The sequence below is a fragment of the Oratosquilla oratoria genome, chromosome 1, assembly GCF_046742065.1.
Source record: "Oratosquilla oratoria isolate Oo_2021 chromosome 1, ASM4674206v1, whole genome shotgun sequence".
NCBI lineage: Eukaryota > Metazoa > Arthropoda > Malacostraca > Stomatopoda > Squillidae > Oratosquilla > Oratosquilla oratoria.
This window is the reverse complement of record NC_134777.1, coordinates 42,525,257-42,550,684: the sequence shown is the minus strand read 5'-3', so window position 1 is coordinate 42,550,684 and position 25,428 is coordinate 42,525,257. Positions and strand designations below refer to the sequence as shown.

Genomic DNA, 25,428 nt, shown 5'->3' with positions numbered 1-25,428 from the left:
ACAACTGTCCACTGTAGATGTTGGAAAGTGTTGGAGAAAGGATGCATTCCTACATCACTCCTGAAATAACATTAAAGAAGTTGAACATTCCTCCTGTATACTTAACAGCACTCTGTCCCAGAGTATATGCTAGACATCAGGTCAGTAATCCTTACAGGAATTGCATGGATCTGCATAATGTTCCAGAGCACTCTACAATGCACTGAGTCAAATTGTTTCTTATGATCGACATAAGTTGCCAGCAGTCCTTGATGAAACTTAAGTCGGTACTATGCAAGAATGTGAAGCACTATACTCTCATCCGTTGTGGAATTCAGTCAATCATTCGATTACCCCACTTCTCCTTTATAGAAGACCTGCAAATTATTGAGTTACTGTGCATGAATCCAAACTGCTCAGGCCTTTGAAATATGAGGAAATGGGAGTGAACCCATGCCAGTAACAGATGGATGAAAGTTTCATGCGGTATGCTGAGTAATATAATACTGCAGTAATTCCCCTTCCTGATAAAGATGAACAGCACCTTTTTCCAATCAAATGGAATGGTACTGGGCTGCCAAACAGCAAACAGTACTGCAAGTTATTTATGTCACACAATAACTTCAGATTGCTTGTAATATTTTTTTTTTACCAGATTAGTGCCAGTGACTTGAGCATGCTTAAGACCAGAATGCCAGTTGATAGAGCTTTTACTATATCTCTATCTGTATGCCAAGGTATTCTTCCTCTATATAAGAGAGGTAGCCAAGTCAAAGCCACAAACCCATTCCACTCCTATCCACCACCCTTGTTTCCCTCTCATCTTAGCTCCTCGTTGATGAAGGGTCCTCTGTCCTACCTACTACCTGGGTCTGAAACAATGTAGCAAGACAGCATATCTACAGCAGGGCTGCTTCACTTACTCAGCAACCCCACCTCTCTATCCCCTCATGCAAAAATTAGAGGGGATGAGGAGACATCCCTTTGGGCTGCATCAAAATATCATCCATACATAACCATTCTCCATTCACCTCTATCCCTTGTCTTCAGTATCTCAGAGAATTGATACTTTCCCTGTAAAGTCCTCATGTGGGGTATTGATTGCGTGAATCTTATAGTCAGTACTGTATGGACCTTAGTTGCATCCCTATGGACAAGTTCCACTCAGCATTCTTTTATGGTTGGAGACTAATCTGCACTCAGAGAAGAATGTAGAAAACCTTTAACTTCTGTCCCTTATCTCTGCTACCCCCCTCAAATCTTCATTTCCATCCCTGTAACTTCACCTCTTCAGTGCAGTATTGTCCCTAATAATACAAGTACTGTTTGTTGGTAACAAAATACAGTGCCCTGTAAAGTTTATGCTATAGTTAACATTCAGGATAAATATGTCATGTCTTAAAAATACTTTTATCATCCAACAGATTTGAAGGACTCTGCCTCCCAGATGTTGTACAGGTGCTACCGTGTCCCAAGACCCTCTATGATGCTGGTTGTGCTGCAGTGTCTCAACCTTCACAACCAAGGGGCAATGCGTCTCTATACAGATGGATTTGCTGTTGAAATTACCAAAGACTGTTGTACCTCAAAGAAGCATGGTAGTGAATCTGACAATATGATAGCTAGTGAGGAGACTCCGACTGAATGTGGTGTTGTTCGCAATGCTACTGATATAGTAGAGATATATTTACGTGATGATCGGCCTCAGGAATCTTGTGATTATGAAGACAAAAACTGTGCTGAGGAATTGGAATTTGAAATCAATATCAGTGTAGTTAAGAAAACTTCTTGTAAAAATGCCATTTTCCCCCTTGACTTTGATGCTTGTTACCTGAATACCAGCTTGTCAACTATAAGTGAGGAATGCCTTAGAGTAACTTGCACTGATGACAATGTGATAGCCCCTGATGAAACCATGGAGTACACTGTTCCTGTTGGCCCAAACACCTGCATTTGGCAACTGGACACCAGCCAGCAGAAACACCTTAAACTAGCATTCACTCCAAGCATTCAGAAATACATAACTGTATTTGAGGGTTCCCTGTTCAACCCCAAATGGTCACTTGCTGGATGTGCCAGCATGCAGCTCCTTAACCTTAATGCTGAAGCTGATGTGGTGTATATTGTGTACCACAACGGGCAACCAGAAGATGCAGAAGGCAGCCTTGTTATCACTCATCAGTCTGATCCGTGCCTCTTGCCTCCAGTCATTGATCATGGGAATGTGGAGTTTGAGCGTTTTGATGCCAAGACAGTTGCCCACTATACCTGCAACCAAGGCTATGAGTTGATTGGAGAAGCAGCTCTCACATGCAGGGAAGGGCAATGGGCTCAAGCTCCTACTTGTGTAGCTTTTACAAAGGTAAGCTTCCAAAGAATTATAGAGTTTATAAACTTGTTTCTGTTGACTTGGCACTAAAAGAAAGGAAGGCACTGTCATTACTAATATCCTTTGGTCATATTTAACTCCTCCTCCTCCTCCTCCAAATATCATGAATATTTAACACCTTCTTTTTCTAGTTTCCTCATTACCATCTTGTATCACAGTTGTATTGTATTCTATCATTTGGACCATGTATTTTTCTCTCGGTAACATTTCTTTTCAGTGTAAATATAAATCTGTATTTTAGTATCATAGCTTAAAAATCTTATACATATGAGTTTCAGTACTATGAAAGGAAGATTGAATTGCTCTTGCATGGGAAAGAAATTGGGACTCATCCTTTTATGATTCCACATCTTGTCATCCTTTCTTTTCAATTCCCTTGGCTTGCTACCTCCTCTATAAGGGGAAGGAGGCCTTTGGTATACAGATACATAGATAGATGTTTCCCCTTGTACTTGTACTTGTCCAAGTTTCTCATCACCATCATCAATTTGAGGCATACACCAGGGAGCTTATTGCTTCACTCACATGCCAGTGATGTCCCCATAGTCTCTCCAAGTAAGCTTCCATGCAGTGCAGCCACCCTTTCTTCCTTCCTTCCCACTCCAAACAATTCTCAACAGGTTCAATCAACTTGCCTCAGCCATGAATTCTTTGGGTTTCCCCTACATCTCCATCGAGGGTTGTCTCTTATGGAGACAATCCCATTACTAGGATCAACATCGGAGAAATGTTCCTCATGCCCATATAGCTGGAATTGATGTTCCCAAGTTATGCTCCAGAGACACTTAGTACCAAAGACATTGAGTCACCTCATCAAGTCAGCATTGAATGTCCATGTCTTACTGCCATACAGCAAGACAGAGAGCACAAGTGACTTGAAGATTCAAATCTTAATCTTCCTCTATAAGTAACAACAATGACAAATACTCTGGTTGAGAGAGTCCATAACACCTGACATGACCCACCACTGTTGTTCACTACACTACCAAGGTAAATCAACTTTCCAAGACCTCAATGTCCTTGCCACATGCATGGACAGACTGAACTGTGTCATCCAGTAAGCTGCCTCCAAACTTGTGGACCATGGTCTTGGTCCAGGAGATCCAAAGTCATGCCTCCCTGTGCAGTGACTTGAGGGCTGCAATCAGGACCTCCAACAACTCCACAAGAAGGACAGCATCATCAGCAAATACAGTCAGTGACCTTGGTGTTGCCAATAGATGCTTTGCAATGACATTGGTCAACACCTGTCCAGTACCCAGCCCCTGTGGATGTTGAAAATTGTTGGGACGAGGATACACCCTTGCTTCACTCTTGAATTAATAAGAAAGAAGCTAGACATGCCTTCTTTATACTTTACAGCACTTTCTCTCTCAGAGTATAAGCCAGATATCAAACCAGCAGTCCTTACAGGAATCTTGTGGTTCTGCAGATGATCCCAGAGCACTCTGTGATGCATTGAGTCAAAACCCTCTTGAGATCAATACAAGCTGCAAGAAACCCCTGTTGAAACTTATATTGGTAGTCCACAAGAATACAAAGAGCTAGTATCTGATCACTTGTTGACTTATTTGGTGTGAACCCAAGGGTTCTGGCCTTTGAAACTTTAGCAGATGTGAATGAACCTGCGTCAGCAATAGTTGTGCAAGCACCTTACCTGTCATACTGAACAGTGTAATACTGCAGTAGTTGTTGCAGTCATCCTAGCACCCTTTCCCCTTCCAGATAGAGATGATTGGTAATGGTGCCGTACTGCCACACACCAGACAGTACCACATGCAACCCATGGATCACCTCCAGCTTTCAGCATCTCCACACTGAAGTTGCAGATCACAGCTGCCTTTTCACCTTTCAACTTATTCACCTCCTCTTTGACCTCTGTCAGCAAGGATGGAGATTCATCTATCGGTGGATCAGGAACTACCACCTGAACACCATCTAAGGAAAGCTGTCCACTTGAACGGTCACCTATGAGCAGCTGCTGGAAGTAATCTCCAAAGGGGCTACACCCCTCCACACTGACATTAGCTCGTCATCAGCTTTTTGGATTGTGCTCCTCTGGGTCACAAATTTGGAGTGGAGTTTTTCAGGGCTCAGTAAGCAGGCTCGAGTCCATATGCATTAAAATGGCCTTCAGCTTCCTCAGGGTTTCCCTTGACATACTTCTTATCCATTCTTATTCTAGTCTGCCATTTCTGAGTCTATACTGGTCCAGGTCCCTAGCTATTCTGGCACCGTTGCCCAACTCTGTACTCCTCAGTGTCTTCTGTGATATGATACTCCTCGACATTGGGTGCTCTCCAACTCACTCTTTGACAGCTTTTATAGTTTCACATTTAAAAGTGTCCCACAGTTCTTCAGGATCCTCAAGAGAGCCAAGTACTTCAAACTGATTAGAGATTGCTACCTCATACTCCTGGGCACATGTATCATTCCTGAGTGTTTCCAGATGAGACCCAGGTGGATTACATCTCAGGATTCTTCTGGATTTGATATGCAGTCTTGAGTGCTGTGACCACAAGTCTATGATCAACCCCAAATTATTCAGCACTTTGATAAACCCTGCAGGTCTGATTGACTTGAATCTGTTGGTCAGGCATACCCAGAGTCAAGCAATTACTACCTGGACTGACATTGTACAGTCCGCAGCTGTCATATTGTAGCATTTTCCTCTACCTCCTGTTGTACTATTTCTTTAAATGTTATTTTCTGATTTTCTTGTTTTAGCTTCCATTGGTTTTTTATATCTAGGAGATCTGTCTCCTTAATTGATTCTCCGACTTTTTCAGTCACTGCTTATATTTGTTCTTTGACTTCTTTTTTTCAATGCTTCATTTTTGTTTTTATCTTCATTTTTCATTCTTTTGTTATCACTTCTGACCATGTTTAATTAATTTCTTAGATCACTAAGCTTTCAGTTCATCTCTTCATTAGCTTTTCGTAGATAGCTTATCTCTGTGTATTGCTCTAATCAACTTTAAAATATATTAGTTCCTCCATCAAGTCGGTAACATCCCAATTTCTTAGTACACTGTTATACCTAGTTTCTCTTTCTACATCTAAACCTTTACCTAATAATCTTCTTTCTCTTGGAAACCCTGAAAAAGCATTGGTGTATCCGCCTTTGAGTTGACTTTGGGGTATCATTCAAACAAGATTTTTTTGGTATCACCCCCAGTGGTGACTCGACTCTGCTCATGTCCAATCCTCTCTTTGTTGGTTAATTTTTCCTTTTTTCTTCTTTTCCATCTTCCATTTTGTGTGTTTAATACACTATATAAAATTGGATACTTATTTTGCCGAAGTGGTCTCACGAAAAACACAACTGCTTCTCTTTCATAAACACAACTTAAGTGTTTCCTTGTTATTGTCAAAAAAGCGCTAAATGAGAGCTCATTTGCTTGCCTTCTGTTCACGCTAATGTGTTTGTGCTTCTGTGTTACTGAATGAGGGGAAGAGTATGGGAGAAGTTGCCATTTGTCATATTTCCTTATTTGAAAAAAACTGAGGAAAGACAAAAGTGATACTGGGAGAGCTGGAGCCTGGTCTGAAGACTGAATGCCTTCCAGATAGAGTTGAAATTATTGGTGGAATTTGATGATGAGTGGCAGGAAGAACATTCATGTTTTTTCTACAGGACCACCACCCATTGTTGGTTCATGATTTTGTAAAGACTATGAAGTTCTTGTACTCTGTTGTAAAGAGCATAGAAAATTGAATTATTTATATGAATAAGTTGTTGGTTTCGTAGAGTATCACTTATTTTTACCTAGTTATATGGGAAGAGAGCTATGCTCGTAGTGACCCATCTTTGTATCTTTCAGCATCTCGTTTGTTCTTAAATTCTTGTATAGTTTTTGCACACACTGTTGCCTCATCCAATTTGTTCCAGGCATCTACTCATACCACTCTGTGTGGGAAACTATTCTTTTTCATATCTTGTCTGTAACTATCCTATTTGAGTTTCTTTTCATGCCCTCATGTTTTTCTTTTATCTCACTGTAATAAATCTTCTCTGTTGAGGACTTCCATCCATTTCATAAATCTGTAAATGGCCGGTAGATCTCCTCTTTTCTTTGTTCCAGAGTAGGTAGTTCCAATTTGGACAATCTTTGTTCGTATATCAATTTAGAGAGTGTTGTTGCCATCTTTGTCATTGCTTTTTGAATTCTTTCTAATTTCTTTATATTCTTTTTTTGTACTGGGTGTCCATAGTATCACAGCATACTCCAATCTTGGTCTCATCAGTGTGACTAATATTTTTTTTACCATTTCCTCATCCCAGTGGTCAAAGGTCACTTTCATTGATCGTAGTAAATTGAAGGTTTCTCTGACTATTTTGTTCATATGTTTGTCTGGTGACATGTCTTTGTTGATAATTACTCCTAGGTCCCTTTCTGAGATAACTTTTTTTACTTCCTTTGTACCAGTTTTATATTGCCCTGATATTCTATTTTTACTTTTTCCAAATGTCATTATACTACATTTCTTGATGTTGAAATTCACTTCCCTCTTCTGACTCCATTCCCAGACTTCATCCAGATCTCTCTGTAGTGATTAACAGTCTTCCTCTGTACTTACTTTCTTTAGTAGTTTTGCATCATCTGCAAAGAAGTTCATATAACATTCCACATCTTCATGTATGTCATTTATATATATGGCAAACATTATCGGAGCCAATACAAAACCTTGTGGGACTCCACTTATCATTTCTTCCCAGGTCGAGTTCTTGTCTTTAAGTACTACCCTCATTTTTCTCCCATTCAAGAAATCTTCCTTCCATTTCAATAACTTTACTTTTACACCAATTATTTCAATTTTTCTTACTTTTACACCAATTATTTCAATTTTTCTTATTAGCTTTTTGTGTTTTTTTTTATCAAATGGTTTTTGTAAATCAAGGAAAGCACCATCAGCTCATCCATCCCTTTCTTGAATTACTTCTATTAGCTTTGAGTAAAAGCAAAACAAATTAGTGGCACATGATCTTCTGTGTCTAAAGCCAAATTGTTTTGGATTCAGTGTATTATTGTCTTCCAGATGTTTAATCCCTACTTTTGATAACTTTTTCACATATTTTTGCTGTTGTGCTTGGAAGGGAAATCAGTATTTAGGTTGCTGGGTTTTCCTTCTCCCCACCTTTATATATTGGTACAATATTTTCATTTTTCCAATCTTGTGGTACCTTTCCTTCTTTGAGTGAGTAATCAAATCTTATATGTTTTGTCCGTTAATCCATCTATACATTCTTTTAATATCCAATGTGTGTCATCAATTTTGAATGGTAGTGTGATATTTTTAAACTTTTGAAGTTCTTGTACTCTGTAAAGAGCATAGAAAATTGAATTATTTGTATGAATAAGTTGTTGGTTTGGTAAAGTAACATGTGTGTCATCAATTTTGAATGGTAGTGTGATATATTTGAACAAGCATCCTATGAAATATATATGTGTGTGTATATATATATATATATATATACATATATATATATATACATCCACTGTTTAGATTTACTATGTCTTGAGACATTGCTTCTGACCCAGGGCAGTGGGCAGGATACAGGGATGATCTGTCATCCATTAGAGCTAAGATAAAATGAATGAAGGGGTGGTGATGGGGAGTGGAATGGGCCAACTCCCCTTGGGGCGGAAATGTTCTTGATATATATTTACATATATATTATAATATATATATATACAAATATATTTATATATATATATATATATATATATATATATACATACATACATATATTTACCTAGTTATATTTTGCAGGAGAAGAGCTATGCTCATAGGGACCCGCAGTTGTATCTTTCTGCATCCAGTTCTTAAAGTCGTGTATAGTTTTAGCAGTCACTGTTTTTTTCTTTCAATTTATTACATGTATCTATCACTATGTGGAAAGCTATTCTTTTTCAGATCTCTTCTGTAACTGTCCTTATTAAGTTTCTTCTTGTGTCCCCTTGTATTTCTTCTGTCCCATTTAAGTAGATCATCCCTGTCAAGGATTTCCATCCCTTTCATAATTCTGTATATGGATATCAAATTGCCTTTTTCTCTTCTTTGCTCTAGAGTTAATAAGTTTAGTTTGTCCAATCTTTGTTCATATGTCAACATGCTAAGTGTTGGTGCCATCTTTGTTAGTGCTCTTTGAATTCTTTCTAGTTTATTTTATTTATTTATTTATTTTTATTTATTCATTTATTATTTTTTTTTTACTGGGTGTCCATAGTGATGCTCCATACTCTAATTTTGGTCTTATCAGTGTAACAAGGATTTGCTTTGCCATTTCCTCATCCATATAGTCAAAGGCCACTTTCATTGATCTTATTAAGTTGTAGGTTTCTCCAACTATTTTGTTTACATGTTTGTCTGGTGTCATGTCATTTGAAATGATCACTTCTTGGTCTCTTTCTGAATTTACTTCTGTAACTTCTTTTGTTCCAATTTTATATTGACTGGATATTCTATTTTTGCTTTTTTCAAATTCCATTATACTGCATTTTTTAATGTTGAAATTCACTTCATTTTTTTTTCTACTCCAATTCCAGACTTTGTCCAGATCTCCCTGAAAAGATTTACTGTCTTCTTCATTACTCACTCTCTTCAATAGTTTTGCATCATCTGCAAAGAAGTTTATGTAGCATTTAATTCCTTCATCCATGTTGTTTATATAGATAGCAAACATTATCACTTATCATGTCTACCCATTTTGAGTACTTTTCTCTAAGTATCACTCTCATTTTTCTTCCTTTCAAGAAGTCTTCCATTCATTCCAATCATTTTCCTTGTATTCCACCTATTAGTTCAATTTTTCTTAGTAGTTTTTTGTGTGGTACTTTGTCAAAAGCCTTTTGTAGGTCCAGGAAGGCACAATCTGCCCAGCCATCTCTTTCTTGTATTATGTTTAGCAATCTTGAGTAAAAGCATATTAAGTTTGTAGTACATGATCTTCCATTTCTAAATCCAAATTTGTTGGGGTTTAATATTTTGTTGTTTTCCAAGTGTTTAGTCCATTTGTTTTTAATAACTCTTTCACATATCTTTGCAATTGTGCTTGTAAGGGATACTGGTCTATAATTTGTTGGATTTTCTTTATTTTATCCCTTATATATTGGTACAATATTAGCATTCTTCTAGTCTTGTGGTACTTTTCCTTCTTTGAGTGAGAAGTCAATTATCTTGTGTATTTTGTCTGTGAGTTCATCTTTGCATTCTTTCAATATCCAGTTCGCTATTCCGTCTGGCCCATGTGACTTTGTATGTATATATATGTGTATATATGTATGTATATATATATATATATATATATATATGTATATATGTATGTATATATGTGTATAAGGAAGTGAAGGCAGTTGTTAAGATGATGAAAGCAGGTAAGGCACCTGGTCTGGATGGGTGCCATGCAGAATGTCTAAAAAAAAGAGGTACAGTGATGGTAGACTGGCTGGTGAGGTTAATTAATGTTTGCTGGAGAGAGGGTAGAGTGCCGGAGGACTAGAGGAGTGCCTGTATAGTTCCACTTTACAAGGGAAAAGGGGACAAGTGTGAATGTAGTAGTGTCAGAGGGATTAGCTTGTTTAGTGTAGTTGGGAAGGCTTATGGGAGGATCTTGATTGAGAGGATTAGGAAAGGAACAGAGGGAGTAATTGGTGAGGAACAGTGTGGATTTAGGACGGGTAGAGATTGTGTAGATCAGATCTTTGTGGTAAGACAGATATGTGAGAAAGCTATAGGAAAAGGGAACAATGTTTTTTTGGCCTTTATGGACCTGGAAAAGGCTTACGACAGGGTAGACAGAAAGGCACTGTGGGAGGTTTTGCGGATATACGGGATAGGAGGAAAGCTTCTAGGAGCTGTCAAGAGTTTTTATGAGAGTACTAGAGCTTGTGTCAGGATTAGAAATGGAGAGAGTGAGTGGTTCGAGGTAAAGGTGGGACTTCGTCAAGGATGCGTTATGTCGCCGTGGCTGTTCAACTTATACATGGATGGGTCAGGGATTGGAGATGGTTAAAGAAAATGGAGAAAAGTGGGAGGTGAACCAGCTGTTCTTTGCGGACGACACTGCGCTTGTGGCAGGATCGGAGGAGGGATTGAGGAAGTTGGTGACAGAGTTTGGGAGAGTATGTGATAGAAGAAAGCTGAAGATAAATGTGGGTAAAAGTAAGGTGATGAGATGTACAAGGGGTGAAAGTGGCAGTAGTCTGGAAGTGAGCATTAAGGGAGAGCGACTGGAGGAAGTGGATAGTTTTAGATACTTGGGTGCAAAGGTGGAGTGAAGGTGGAGGTAGAATGTAGATTGAGAGAAGCGAGTAAATGCCTTGGTGGATTAAAAAGTGTAATGAGGAATAGACATTTGAGAATGGATGCTAAGAGGAGACTATATGAAGGAGTGATTGTGCCAACAGCACTGTATGGGGCAGAAACATGGAACATAAGAGAGGAAGAGAGGAGTTTGAATGTGTTTGAGATGAGGTGTCTGAGGAGTATGATGGGGGTTACTAGGCTGGATAGAGTGAGAAATGAGGAGGTGAGGAGGAGAACAGGGGTGGAAAGGGGGTTGGGAGATAGGGTTGATGAAAGAGTATTAGGATGGTTTGGACACACGGAAAGAATGAGTGAAGAAAGACTAGTAAAAGAGGTATGGAAGGCAGATGTGGAGGGAGTGAACATGAAGGGACGCCCTAGGATGAGGTGTATGGATGGGGTGAAGGGGCTTTGGGGAAGAGGGGAATGTCTGTTGAGGAAGGACGGGAGAGGACAGAAGACGGGTGAATGGAGAATGGTTGTATATGGATGATGATGTGATGCATGAGGTGGAATGGGCGGGGGGATGGGGGGTGAGGTAGTGTGTGTGAGCAAATTTTGACGCAGCCCAAAGGGATTTCTCCCCATCTTCTCCTTTATACATGAGGGGATGAAGAGGGGGGGTCGCCGATTTAATGAAGCAGCCTTGCTGTGGATGTGCTGTGTCTTGTCTTGCGACATTGCTTCTGACCCAGGGCAGTGGACAAGGTGCAGGGATGACCCATCATCCAGGAGGTGCTAAGATGAAAGGGAGGGTGGAGGTGTGTGGAGTGTTTTCAGGGATGGAATGGGTGGGAGTGATTTTATGCCTTTTCCTTTTTGGCTACCTCCCTTGTAAGGGGGAAAAAGCCTTGGTATATGTATGTATATGTATATATATATGTGTATGTATATATATATATGTATGTATATATACATGTACGTATATATATGTGCATATATGTATATATATATTATATATATATATATATATCATATGTATATATACATATATATATATATGAATATATATATATATATATATATTATATATGTATCAATGTATATATCAGATGTTTATGATTGTCGCGCAGAGGACTCGAACCTACTGCTCTGGAGCCTAAGAGGCTCCCAAGTCAGTGCCTCTTAGGCGCCAGAGCAGTAAGATCGAATTCTCTGCGCAATGATCATAAAAATTATATGATTGATGTTGCTGTCCACTAGCAAATTACTTACAGTATATATATATATATATATATGATGTAAGCGGAATAGGAAACACAGGAGTCTTAGTCTTGAGTGTATTCCTGACTAGTTTTGCAGGTATGCTTTTTCAAAGGAATAGGTTTACAAACGGGCATAGGGCATTATATACATGGGGTGGACCTCACCACCTCCCCGAGTTACCATAGTTGGTGACGAGTGTGAACATTACATTGTGGCTAACGTAACAATGATGAAATTTTACAATTAAATATGATAACACTAATAACAAAGAAATTATTAATAGTAATTGTAACAATAGTTATGATAACAATGATGATAAAAATTATTATTTTTTTAAATATTTAAATAATAGTAATAATAATAACAAAAATGACAATAACAATAAAATAGAAGTAATAATAATAATAATGATAATAATAAAATAAAAGTAATGATAATAATAAAAATAAAAATATGATAATACTAATAAAGAAATTATTAATAGTAATTATAACAATAAAAGTGATAACAATGATAATAAAAACGAAAAATTAAATATCTAAATAATAATAGTAACAATAAATAATAATAACAATTGTTATTATTATTGTTACTATTATTATTTAAATATTTAATTTTCGTTTTTATTATCATTGTTATCACTATTATTGTTATAATTACTATTAATAATTTATTTATTAGTATTATATTTTTATTTTTATCATTACTATTATTATTATTATTACTTTTATTTTATTGTTATTATTATCATTATTATTATTACTTCTATTTTATTATCATTTTTGTTATTATTGTTACTATTATTATTTAAATATTTAAATTTTCATTTTTATCATCATTGTTATCATTACTATTGTTACAATTACTATTAATAATTTCTTTGTTATTAGTGTTATCATATTTAATTGTAAAATTTCATCATTGTTACGTTAGCCACAATGTAATGTTCACACTCATCACCAACTATGGTAACTCGGGGAGGTGGTGAGGTCCACCCCATGTATATAATGCCCTATGCCCGTTTGTAAACCTATTCCTTTGAAAAAGAATACCTGCAAAACTAGTCAGGAATAAACTCAAGACTAAGACTCCTGTGTTTCTTATTCCGCTTACGTCAACCTGTCAGAATGTCTCAATATATATATATATATATATATATATATATATATATATATATATATATATATATATATATATATATATATATATAATATATACCCCATCTGGGGTATTGGTTGCATGTTATTGTGGGGTTAAAAGCTGCTCAGTAACATGCAGCTAATACTTTAGGGCCTATATAGGGTACCCGTATAGACCAGAGCCACACATCATTTTGTGTGTGATAGTGGAAATCTCTATTCATAGAGAAACAATGATATTTTATTATGCTGCGACTGTCCCTCCATTATGCTGTCCCCACTACTCTTAATACTCTCCTGTACCACTTCTCTGAACATTCATTTCCTTTTTTTTGCCAAACTCTGTGGTGAGGGAGAAGAATAATGACACTGAGTGTTCCCACTTGAGTTGTAAAAGGCAACAAAAATGGGATGGGGGGTAGGACTAGGTATCCTACTCTCTGTAGCCCCAAAGGGGACATTCCTAAAAAAAAGCTAAGGCATAAGAGGGTCTGGGAGGAGGTTTCTAACCAGAACCCTAAGGTTTGGGTCTTTTAATGTGTGTGGATGTGGTACAGATGAGATGGTTTGTAGGAAGAAGATGGATGTGTTGGCACTGAGTTAAAACAAGTTGAAAGGGAAGGGCGGGTTTGAGCATAGAATTGTAGTTGGTAGGGTGTAAAGCATGAAGAGAGGATGAGGTGAGAGAAGAGGTGGATATACTAGTAAGTGAAGAGATAGGTAAATGTGTGGTGGAGTAGAAGGTTTCTTCAAGGTTAATGTGGATGAAGGTGAAACTGGGAAAGGAGATGTGGGTTTTTGTAACCACATATGGGTCTGGTAGTGAGAAGAGTGTAGAAGAAAGGGAGGCTTTTTGGATAGATTTAAATGAGTGCATAGAGGGTTTAGGGAGAAATGTCAGTATAATGGTATTGGGAGATCTTAATGCTAGGGTAGTGAGGGAGTATGTGTGAGAAAAATTTGATGCAGCCCAAATGGATTTCTCCCCATCTTCTTTCTTGCATGAGGGGACGATTTAATGAAGTGGCCTTGCTGTGGATGCACTGTGTCTTGTGACACTGCCTCTGACCCAGGGCAGTGGACAAGATGCAGGGATGACCCATCATCCAGAAGTGCCAAGATAGGAGGGAGGGAAGAGGGTGGAGGGGAGTGGAGTGTGATAGGGATGGAGTAGGTGGGAGTGATTTTTATGCCTTTGTTTTTTGGCTACCTCCCTTATAAGGGGGAAAAGGGGCCTTTGGTATGTGTATGTATGGAAAAGGTTTATGACATGGTAGATGGGAAGGCACCGTGGGAGGTATTGCAGATATGTAGGATAGGAGGAAAGCTGTTAAGAGCAGTCTATTGTTTTTACAAATGTAGCAGATCTTTTGTTAGAATTAGAAATGGAGAGAGTGAGTGGTTTGAGGTACAGGTGGGACTTCACCTGGGGTGTGTTATGTCGCCTTGGCTGTTCAACTTATACATGGATGGGGTGGTGTGAGAAGTAAATGAATGCAAGGGTAATGGGCTGGGGATTGGAGATGGTTAAAGAAATTGGAGAAAAATGGGAGATAGGCCAGTTGTTGTTTGCTGACAACAGTGCACTTGTAGCATGATCAGAGGAGGGATTAAGGAAGTTAGTGACAGAGTTTGGGAAGGTGTGGGAAAGAAGGAAGTTGAAGATAAATATTGGTAAAAGTAAGGTGATGGGATGTACAAGGAGAAAATGTGACAACAAATTGGAAGTGAGTATCAAAGGAGAGAGACTGGAGGAAATGGATAGCTTTAGATACTTGGGTGTGAATGTTGTGGGAAAGGGAGGAGTGGAGGCAGAGATATTTTGTAGATTGAGAGAAGCAAGTAAATGCCTTGGGGGATTAAAAAGTGTAATGAGAAATAGACATTTGAGAATGGATGCTAAGAGGATATTGTATGAAGGAGTGATTGTGCTGATAGCTCTGTATGGGGCAGAAACATGGAACATAAGAGAGGAAGAGTTTGAATGTATTTGAGATGAAATGCCTGAGAAGTATGGTAGGGGTAATTAGACTGGATACAGTGAGAAATGAGGAGGTGAGAAGGAGAGTGGGAGTGGAAAGGGAGTTGGGAGATAGGGTTGATAAAAGAATATTGGGATGGTTTGGACACATGGAAAGAATGAGTGAAGAAAGATTAGTAAAAGAGGTGTGGAAGGAGTGAACATGAGGAAGCTTCCAAGGATGAGATGGATGGATGGGGTAAAAGGGGCATTGGGAAAGAGGGGAATGTTGAGTAAGGAAGGGAGAAGACAGAAGATAGGGGTGAGTGGAGAACGGTTGTGCATGTGTGATGTTAAGATGCATTAAAGGGAGAGTGTGGGGGATGGGGGAGGAGTATGAATGATATTTTTGGTGCACCCTGAAGGGATTTCTCCCCGTTTTCTCTTTTTCTACATGAGAGGATGGAGAGGGGGGGGTTACCGATTAAACAAAGTGACCTTGCTGTGTCTTACTACATTGCCTCTGACCCAGGGAAGTGAGTGAGATGCAGGAATGACCCATCATCCAGGAGGAGCCAAGATAAGAAGGAGGGAGTGAGGTGATTGAGAGTGGAGTATGTGGGGATGGAATGAGTGGGAGTGGACTTTATCCCATTATTTTTTTGCTACCTACCTTGTAAGGGAGATAAAGCCATGGGTATATATGTATGTATGTATATATGTATATATATATAGATATATAGATATAGACATATACACACACACATACATTTTGCAACCTAATGAATAGTGGTATATACTTTAGGTGTACATTTACTAGGTAGTGAATGAATGTTGATGAGCATGTAGGAAACATACATTGTGAGAAATTAAAGATTTGGAAGGACAAGATAAGTATGTGCCCCACTTTAACACCCAGGGAACCAGTTTTTACCAGTTGCATGGCAGTTGTGTGACAAATAGCCAGAATTAAGTTAAACAGCAAGCCACTGGTTTGAAAGGGTTATAACTTAACAGAACAGGTTCTATAAAGCAAGTCACTGAATTGAAGAAATCATTGAACGACTTAATGGTTATCCTAAAAAGGAAGCATTGAATGTAATGACTATAATACAATTAATTGTGTTGCATAAACCCATAAAAGTGTTTGTTGCAACTCTATTAAAAAAATGTGATAGTTTGGCTCCATTCCCTGTTCTCATCCTGCTGCTTGATTGAAGAATGGGAGGGAAGAAGGGACGGAGCTTGGAATGGTCTTAAGCTCTCTTTTCCTCACCACCCTCAAATCACATCCATTAAGGAGACAGGTGGAGTTTATCAAAATGGTTGGAATAAATTATGGCAAATGATATTTTGGAAGGAAAAGTAAGATGTACAGCTGACATTCAGAAAACATCCCTCTTTGCTTATTCTATTGAGTGGTAATATTTGTTCCATAGGAAAAGCAGGTTATGGCAGATGCCCCTGTGGATGAAAAGATAACTGGTGTAGAAGACAATGATACTGTGGTTTCCATCAACTCGTCTTTGGTGCCTTCCTTGATGCCCCCAGAGAAAGAGGTATGTTGAACAGTGCAAAGAGCAAATTCTTGAAATGAAACAATTTTGAGTTACAGAAGTTTTTCTTTATTTTAGCATAAAGTTTTCCAAGAATACTAATTTCCTGATTAGGGTTCTATAGTTATCTATATTATGTTTTATACTAGGAAATGGGTGAAAAGATAATGTGAAGTATTGTATATTAAGTTTGAAAAATAATGCCTAGTTGCATTTCAAATCAATCAATCGTTGCCTTTAGATTCACTTCATAGGGCTGCACCTGATGGAGGTGAAAGGGTTGATAAGTTTGAAAATGGGCAGCTTCACTGTTGAACTTGCAGGACTACCACATGCAGGTACCTGATATTGGTCCCACCTAGTTGGATTAACATAGTTGTTTGATACAGGATAAGACCTATAATTGAATGGTCCTGACTACATTGCCAGTGGTCACTTCTTACCTTAAATTGTTTTAGATTATTTGACAGTATTATTACTTCATCCAAACTATTCTATGAATCAATAATACTACGAGTATACAGAAAACTGTATCTTTTAATGTCCATAAAACATCTAGTTTATTTTAGTTTCATTTCATGGTTCTGATTTTCCTTTGTTCCCACACTGAAGAAATTTTATCAAGTATGTCCACATTTTTCATGGCTCTAAACACTGATATATAAATGTGGCTTTATTCATCTTATGCACCCATCATTTTCTTGGTCTACTCCAGTGTAGTGACATCAGTGAATTTAGTGTGTGTATGTGATTAGGTATCCTTTACATGTTATATGTCAGCCATGTAATAACCACAATTCTTTCCATTTTTGGTACAGTAGACTTTTTTCTGTTTTCCATACATAGAATTATGTTACTTTTAGATGTTCATTTCAGTTGTATTCTATTTTCTCATTTCATCAAAACTCTTTTGCAGGTTACTGATACATATGACTCTCCACTCATAATTTCTGCAGAGGAAGGGAGTGGAAGTGAAGGAGATTTTGACTATACAACACAAGACTATGGTGATACTGTCTACAAAGATTCAGAAATTAGCAGCAGTTATGATGACTATGGTAATGAGTTCATCCACAAAGGAAACCATTCAGAAAGTGAAAGTGAGGTTTCAATGGATGATGAAATTTGGATGAATGCCAATAGCTCAAATATTGATACCACACCCACCTTAGCTGACTTACTTAACTTGAAAATCAAAGATCCCTTTACTCTTTACATTATTATAGGAAGCACAGGTCTTCTCTTCATCATCATTTTGATCACCATCACCATACTAATTTATAGGAAGAAATTTCCAGTTCGTTTAGGCTTAGGGCGCAAGTTTGATACTTTTCAAAATCCCATTTATGAGAAGACCCTTGTTCAAGTGCCAATGAGAAGTGAAGTTGGAGGAACAAGAGAAGTAGAAGGAGGGGATTGGGAGGACAAACAAGATCCAGAAGGAGTAAGTGATTCAACAGTTCTGGAATAGAATAATTTATTGTCAAGGAAAACATGTATTTTAAAGGGACTTTTTTTCTTTTCTTTTCTTTTACTCGTTAATTTATTTGTTCTTTCTTTTCTCTTCTATTTTCCTTAGGGGGTTATTAAAGATTTAGGTAGTCCACTAGTTTTTGGGTAAAAAAATGTAAAGGTAAAAGATTACACAATTGTAATCATCAGTGAAATGATTGTACCATCCATTTTGACAATATCATATTTTTACGGTCCTCAGCGTTGGTCTGAATAAGAGTTTTGTGACAGATATTTGTATGCAACCTTTGTATGCAACATTTGTATGGAATTGTGTAGAACCATCGTGTCATCTGCTTGTAGTTTTAAACATTATCATAATAGACCAGGGTCACAATTTGTAAAGTCGATAAACATATCCACGCACAGTGCTATGAAAAGCAGCTACTTTAACCAAGAATCTGGATTTATTGAGAATTATAGTATTAAAATCAGAACTAGAGTGGAAAAATAGATTATGAAAGGAATTAAAGACTTATGTGAAGTTGAATGTAAATGATAGATTATTATGTTATCATACAGTATATGGAATATATAGCAGAGTAGGAAAAAATTCCTTTGATATATATTTTCTTTCACTTCATTTTGATACAAAAGTTTATTTTTAAGTTTGTTAGCAAAAGTGTTATAAAATAATTACACAGTTGATTCATAGTTCAGTAGAAGTACAAAGTCCAAGGCAATTTTTCTATCAAGTACACAAGGAGAAAAACGCTGGACCTGGTATACCAGGGTAGTGAATGGTGGACCATGTGTATGCTGGTTATACAGTTTACCTCTTACTTTCTGTGGGAAGTAGCTGTTAGTGGCAAGAAACAGCCAAGGGGTAAGTAGGACATGACTATAACAGATAATACCAAATATCAAGATTTAGAAAATTAGTCATTCTTATCTTATTCCCATATCATCATTCTTGTTCATTTTTATTTTTCTTGTGGTCACAAAATGTAAGTATTTTTTTTTTTTTAATTTCCTTTAATGGAAAAATAGCCATGTTCTCTTTCCCTTTTGCTGTTGATGTAAGTAAACAAACAAGTTGTCTGTAATTTCAATTGATGTTCATTTATTTTCTATTGCATAACCCAAACCAGAATAGATACACTTCTTTCTTCAAGAAATCCAACTTACTTTGTGAATTTTATTTCAAATCTTAGTACTTATCAATTTAGGCTCTTCCTCTTTTCATATCATCATCATTATTGTGCCAAAGTAATCTTACTGGTATGGCTTAGTGTCTGCTGCTAATATATTCTGGATTCATCATCACATTTTCTAACATTGATAGAAATTTGTTCAAGTCATAGTTGAATACCTATATATTTGGAGTTTGTAATACATTCATGTGCATATTGTAGTTTTAGTTTTTATGCATAAATCTTGTATATTTTTATTTAATTTCACTCATTAATCACATGTCTTCATGTGCACTTGTATAATTTATATCATTCTTTGTAAATATGTTTCATATACAGTAGTCACTCCCCTTTTGTATATTACTATACAAAGTGTTCCCCTTTATGAGAGGGAAAGGACCATTTGGTATATGTATTCTTTTTTTCTCATATGACACTTTTTTTCATTTGCCTTTATTTTTCATTTCACATTTTTTTCTCATTTGACTTTTATTTTCTTGATTAACCTCTTCAATACAAGTCAAATTCTCATGTGCAGCATCAGATGCCTGAGGTATGATGATTGATGCATCGCAATATTCGCGTTATAAAATATAAAGTCACTGAATTTATTACTCATTCTCTTTCACTGAGTAATAATAAACAGAAAATGTGATCAAGCCAATTCGCAGAATTTGGGGATCACTCAGCTACAACTATAAGATAAATATAATCAAGATGCCAACACCAGCATCCTTGTATACCCACATGGGCCTCATGACACCTACGTAGGCATCATTGTATGGAAGGGGTTAATGTCTTCATTTATTGTATCTGCATCATTCACCTTATCATTAGGAGGAATGAATATCACATTGGAAATAAGTTTTAGTTTATGTGGGAAGATACATCTTCCCAAAGGCATTTGGGCCACTAGTGACACTGATATTTGTAATTTAAGTCATAGCCAATAGTATCTTGTCTTCATTGCACAGGAGCACACACCCCAGCATTGAAAATAACCTTTGTGAGTGTTTTCGTTAGTTTCAAAGGTGGCCTTATTTATGAAGGTGTTGGCATTTCCAGCTGGTTCTTTAAAATATGTAGCAGTGTGCTGCTTTAGCCAGTTTGGCTGGCTTCTAGTCATATTTCAATTTTGTTTCAGGTCACTATTGTTATGTGCAATTTGCCAGATACTCATCAAAGTGTGGTTACTTGAAATTTGATCTCTGACAGCTTCCTTTGCAAATTAAAATTTGATCTCTAAAGTTTTCAATACTCACTGAACAAAAATACAGGAAACTCTTGCAGTCTTGGACTGATTAAAGAATTTTTTTTATAGAATGATTGAAAGATTTTTCAGCAAATAGAAATTCATAGCCTAATGTCCAGTCTAACCTTTGCTATTGCAGAAATTGTCTTGGCACCTGTGTTTATTATTTAGTGGTTAAATGTGAAGAAAAGCAGCAAAAGAATGAAAAAATAAGTCTGTGACTGCAAGTTTTTTTTGTTGTATCAGCAGTTTGAGAATAAAACTGTACATGAAACAGTTTTATACATAATAATTGATGCCGTGAGCTTCACTGACTGGGAACTTGGCTCCATAGTGGCTGGCAACATTCCTCAGACATCAACATATATATCTTGTGGGAAGAAGCTTTGAATTTGTCTGTGTTGTATAAGTATGGGACAGTTTCTATGTTACCATAAGTAGGAGAGAACATAAGTAGGAGAGAAATTGGCAGCTGTCAGATCTGCTTATGTGAAAAGGTGGAGGAGATACAGTTGAAATTCATGTAGATCTTGGGCCCAGTCCAAAAACTGTCAGCCTCTTGGGGCTGCACCTCTACCTGAAGGTGGTGTGTTCAGAATTGTAGACAGCAGGAAGATGATTCTTTCAGACATCCAGCTTGCAGGACCACCATTTGCAGGTACTTGTCTTTGGTCCCAGTTTTATATATAAGATAGTGAAATATGTATATCTTTCACCATACTAAAAACTAATGTATCATTTACATTCCTGCGAGTTCATTTTATCAATAAAGATGTACAGGTTTCCAGGTTAAGTCCAGATTCAAGTTGCAGCTTTAAGTAACATTTTTGTAAAATAATTTGAAACTTTTTGATAATTTCCATTATTTTGATAGAGTTCTTGTGAAATAGCTGAGTCATGTTTCAGGTCACAAATATTTATGTTAACCATTTAGATTTTTGTATAACCACTATGATATTAACATAGGTATCTGAATATTTTCATTGGAAGTTTCATGGAGAAAGCATGTATTAATTTATATCACGCATATTGATGTGCACAATCCAGATTTTTTGTAAGTCGTTGACCAGGAAAATTACTCCATCTTTAGACTGGTTGATACATGATTAAATTGGTGCTGCTGAATGGAAGTAAGTCTTTCTAAACTCATGTGAAAGTTAAAGTCTCAAGTAATGTATCATGATATTTGATAACCATGCTTTATAGTACTTTCTTATTGTGGTATTGATTTGAGTTTATTAAGAACTTTACATCATGTATGAAAGCCAAGGTCTGATTGTTGCTTGTGCAGTGTTGTCTGCTAATAGCTTTACTAACTAGGTTGCATATCCTGTACCAGGAAGAATGGGGCCAAGATAAGTGTGAAGACACATTGGACAAATAATTACCCTTATACATGAATAGTTGTGATGTTTTGGTTTAGGTTGGTAATGAAATGCCAAACATTGTGCAAAGCTCAGTATTACAATAAAACTTTTATGCCATTGTTTGGATGAAAAGTAACCAAGCACAACATTGCTTATTTGTTAATTTTAGTGCTTCTGGCATATGTGTGAAGTGCAAGTTCTTACTTCATAAGAAACTCAAGTTAACAATCAATTATTCCAGTATCTCTTTCATTATATTTAGTGTAGCTAGGAGTAATTGTATGTTATTGAATTTAGTCAGTTAAAAACTTTAATTTTGTATTTTCTATTTCCATGTATGGATCATACAATATATTTAGCATGTGATGGTGCAACCTACCCTCTATCTCCTTGCATGTGCAATCCCAGCACCCATGAGCTCCTTTCTGCAGTCCTATGTCATGTGTACACCACATGTGCCTCAACAGAGGCCATGTCAGGCAGTGTGTGTATAAACTGGTAGGCTTAGTGTAGTGGCAGCACATCTTTTAGCCCCTTATCAAAGTTGAGGAACTATGCCTGAAAACACCAGTGATTTCATAGGAAAGCAAGCTGAGTCTCAAGTTTACATGTGGTATTAATTAGGAAACTAAAGACCAGCCTGCATTAAGGAGTTATGCAGGTATTTTGCAAATAACAGGTTTATTCAAGCTCCATATCAAAGTGAAATACTCCATGGTAGGTTCTTGAAATTGTTTATGGCATTATTGCTCACCTCATAAAGACTTCAATGCCACAGCTTTCTTGAATAAATGTACAAAATTAATATAATTTTTTTTATTTATTCCTTTGTCAATTAATTCTGAGGTTGGAGACATTAAATGTATCATTTTGTAGTCTGGGGTATTGGCTGCTTGTTATTGTGGCAAAGTAGCATGCAGTTGATACTTTAGGGTCTATATGGGGCGCCCCTACGGACCAGAGCCACATATAATTTTGTCTATGATAGAGGAAAACTCTGTTCATAGAGAAATGATGACACTTTTATACTACGACTGGTGGAAGGTAAGTTGAGAGTGGAGGATAGATGGAGAAAGAGGAAAGGGACAAAAGGTAGGGAGGTGCTTAGAGTGAACTCTTTCAATGAAAAGGAGAAGGAGTACAAGAAGAGGCTGAAGGAGGAGTGGGAGTGAAGGATAGAGTAGAGCTAGGTGTGGAGGAGGAATGGGGATGGTTCAAGGAGGGAGTCACAAAGTGTGCAAGGATGGTGTGTGGAACAAGAAGGACAGGAGGAAATATAAGGAAGGGTAGTGAATGGTGGGATGAGGAAACAAAGAAGGTTGTGGAAGAGAAGAAGCGAGCTTTCACAGATTGGTTACAAAATAGGATGAGGGAGTCATATGAGAGGTACAAAGAAAAGAAAAGAGAAGTAAAGCAAAAGGTAAAGGAGGCAAAGAAAGAAATCAAGAGAGGAAGAGGATGCGAATCAAGTAGAGAGGAAAAGGTGAAAGGTGAAGATGGAGAGATGATAATGGAAGAGAAGGCAGTAAGGGGAAGATGGGCAGAATATTCTAGGGAGTTGCTAAATGTGAAGGAGGATAGGGAGGGAAAGATAGCTACAGTGGGAAATGCTAAGAAAATTACTGTGATGAGTGAGGAAAATGGAGGAGAAATGAGGAAGGATGAAGTGAAGGCAGTTGTTAAGATGATGAAAGCAGGTAAGGCACCTGGTCTGGATGGATGCCATGCAGAATGTCTAAAAAAAGGAGGTACAGTGATGGTGGACTGGCTGGTGAGATTATTTAATGTTTGCTGGAGAGAGGGGAGAGTACTGGAGGAGTGCCTGTATAGTTCCACTTTACAAGGGAAAGGGGGACAAGTGTGAATGTAGTAGTTTCAGAGGGATTAGCTTGTTAAGTGTAGTTGGGAAGGCTTATGGGAGGATCTTGATTGAAAGGATTAAGAGAGGAACGGAGTAATTGGTGAGGAACAGTGTGGATTTAGGACGGGTAGAGGTTGTGTAGATCAGATCTTTGTGGTAAGACAGATATGTGAGAAAGCTATTGGAAAGGAGAAGGATGTTTTTTGGGCTTTTATGGATCTGGAAAAGGCTTATGATAGGGTAGACAGAAAGGCACTGTGGGAGGTTATGCAGATATATGGGATAGGAGGAAAGCTTCTAGGAGCTGTCAAGAGTTTTTATGAGAGTAGTAGAGCCTGTGTCAGGATTAGAAATGGAGAGAGTGAGTGGCTCGAGGTAAAGGTGGGACTTCATCAAGGATGCGTTATGTCACCCTGGCTGTTCAACTTATACATGGGTGGGGTAGTGCGAGAGGTAAATGCAAGGGTAGTGGGTCAGGGATTGGAGATGCTTAAAGAAAATGGAGAAAAGTGGGAGGTAAGCCAGCTGTTGTTTGCGATGACACTGTGCTGTGTCTTGCAACACTGCTTCTGACCCAGGGCAGTGGACAAGGTGCAGGGATGACCCATCATCCAGGAGGTGTTAAGATAAGAGGGAGGGTGGAGGGGTGTGGAGTGTATTCAGGGATGGAATGGGTGGGAATGTTTTTATGCCTTTTCCTTTTTGGCTACCTCCCTTGTAAGGGGGAAAAAGCCTTGGTATATGTATGTGTATGTATGTATTTTGTAGTCTCCTTTATGGTAGGGGATGTATTTTATTTGTCTTAAATAGGAGTTGCAAGGCCTTTCTCCAGACTTTCCTTCCAGGAGTATAGCTAAATGTGGCTTAACTATCTCCTTGTGGTCCCCCCTGGAATCGGCTCCCATCAAAGAACTTTATGCTAAGTATGACATAGCAACTGATACTGATATTATAATTAGTCACTGTCAGAACTACTCAAACCAACAATGTATTCTATTACTAACCCAGAGTGGTGATAAGTGTTCATAGCCAGGTGCCTGGTACCTGCTATGAATCTCATTTTGAGACCTTGCAACTCTCTTCACTTTGTCTCCCTCATAAAAAGAGGCTAGCAATGTCACAAGTTGGGACTTTGACAGCTTTTGGAAGAGGAAGACCAGCTGCTGTCCCACCACCTCATGGTGCTTCTTGGGTTTAAATCCTACATAAGAATTAATGTCAAGAGTAAAACAGCAACTAAATCTGAATATATTCAGGTATTCAAGTATTCTAATCATTACCCAACAATAATTTCATCCTTCCCAATAAACTGGGCACTTTCAGCTAATGCATGCAGGAGGGACATTGGACATCAGATTTAATTTCTGCCCATTCCCAAGCACAAGATGCTACAACAATTCCTTTACTATTTTAAAGTTTGTGGGTGGGCTCACTCTCACTGTTGTCAATTTGGATGGGATTGGAGTAATCTGAATTTTTGAGATGATCTTTTATTATGGAGAGGGGTTGGGGATGAGACTGCCAGTGTATCCTACATCCATATACAGTGCCATTACAATTCCTTTACCATCATAAAGTTCAGGAATTGATTCACTGTTACCATCATTAGTTTGGATAGGACTGGAGCACTTTGAATTTTCAAGTTTTTCCATACATATACCAAAGGCTTTTTCCCCCTTACAAGGGAGGTAGCCAAAAAACAAAGGCATAGAAACCACTCCCCTACATACTCCACTCCCCTCTACCCTCTTTCCTCCCTCTTAT

General features: G+C 37.7%; 1 protein-coding gene across 7 annotated transcripts in view; it reads left to right on the top strand.

The window, feature by feature from the left end:
- Positions 1 to 18,997, top strand: part of LOC143033096 (uncharacterized) — a 70,976-nt gene extending 51,979 nt beyond the window's left edge. For 6 of the 7 annotated variants that reach the window (XM_076198317.1, XM_076198323.1, XM_076198330.1 and 3 more), the window contains exons 3-6: positions 1,404 to 2,341; positions 16,204 to 16,290; positions 16,423 to 16,542; positions 17,456 to 18,997. In XM_076198317.1, coding sequence (XP_076054432.1) covers positions 1,404 to 2,341; positions 16,204 to 16,290; positions 16,423 to 16,542; positions 17,456 to 18,010 — 1,700 coding nt within the window. In that variant the 3' untranslated portion in view covers positions 18,011 to 18,997. The remainder of the gene's footprint in view (positions 1 to 1,403; positions 2,342 to 16,203; positions 16,291 to 16,422; positions 16,543 to 17,455) is intronic. The other variant, XM_076198335.1, reaches the window with a different exon arrangement.
- Positions 18,998 to 25,428: the final 6,431 nt, after the last annotated feature.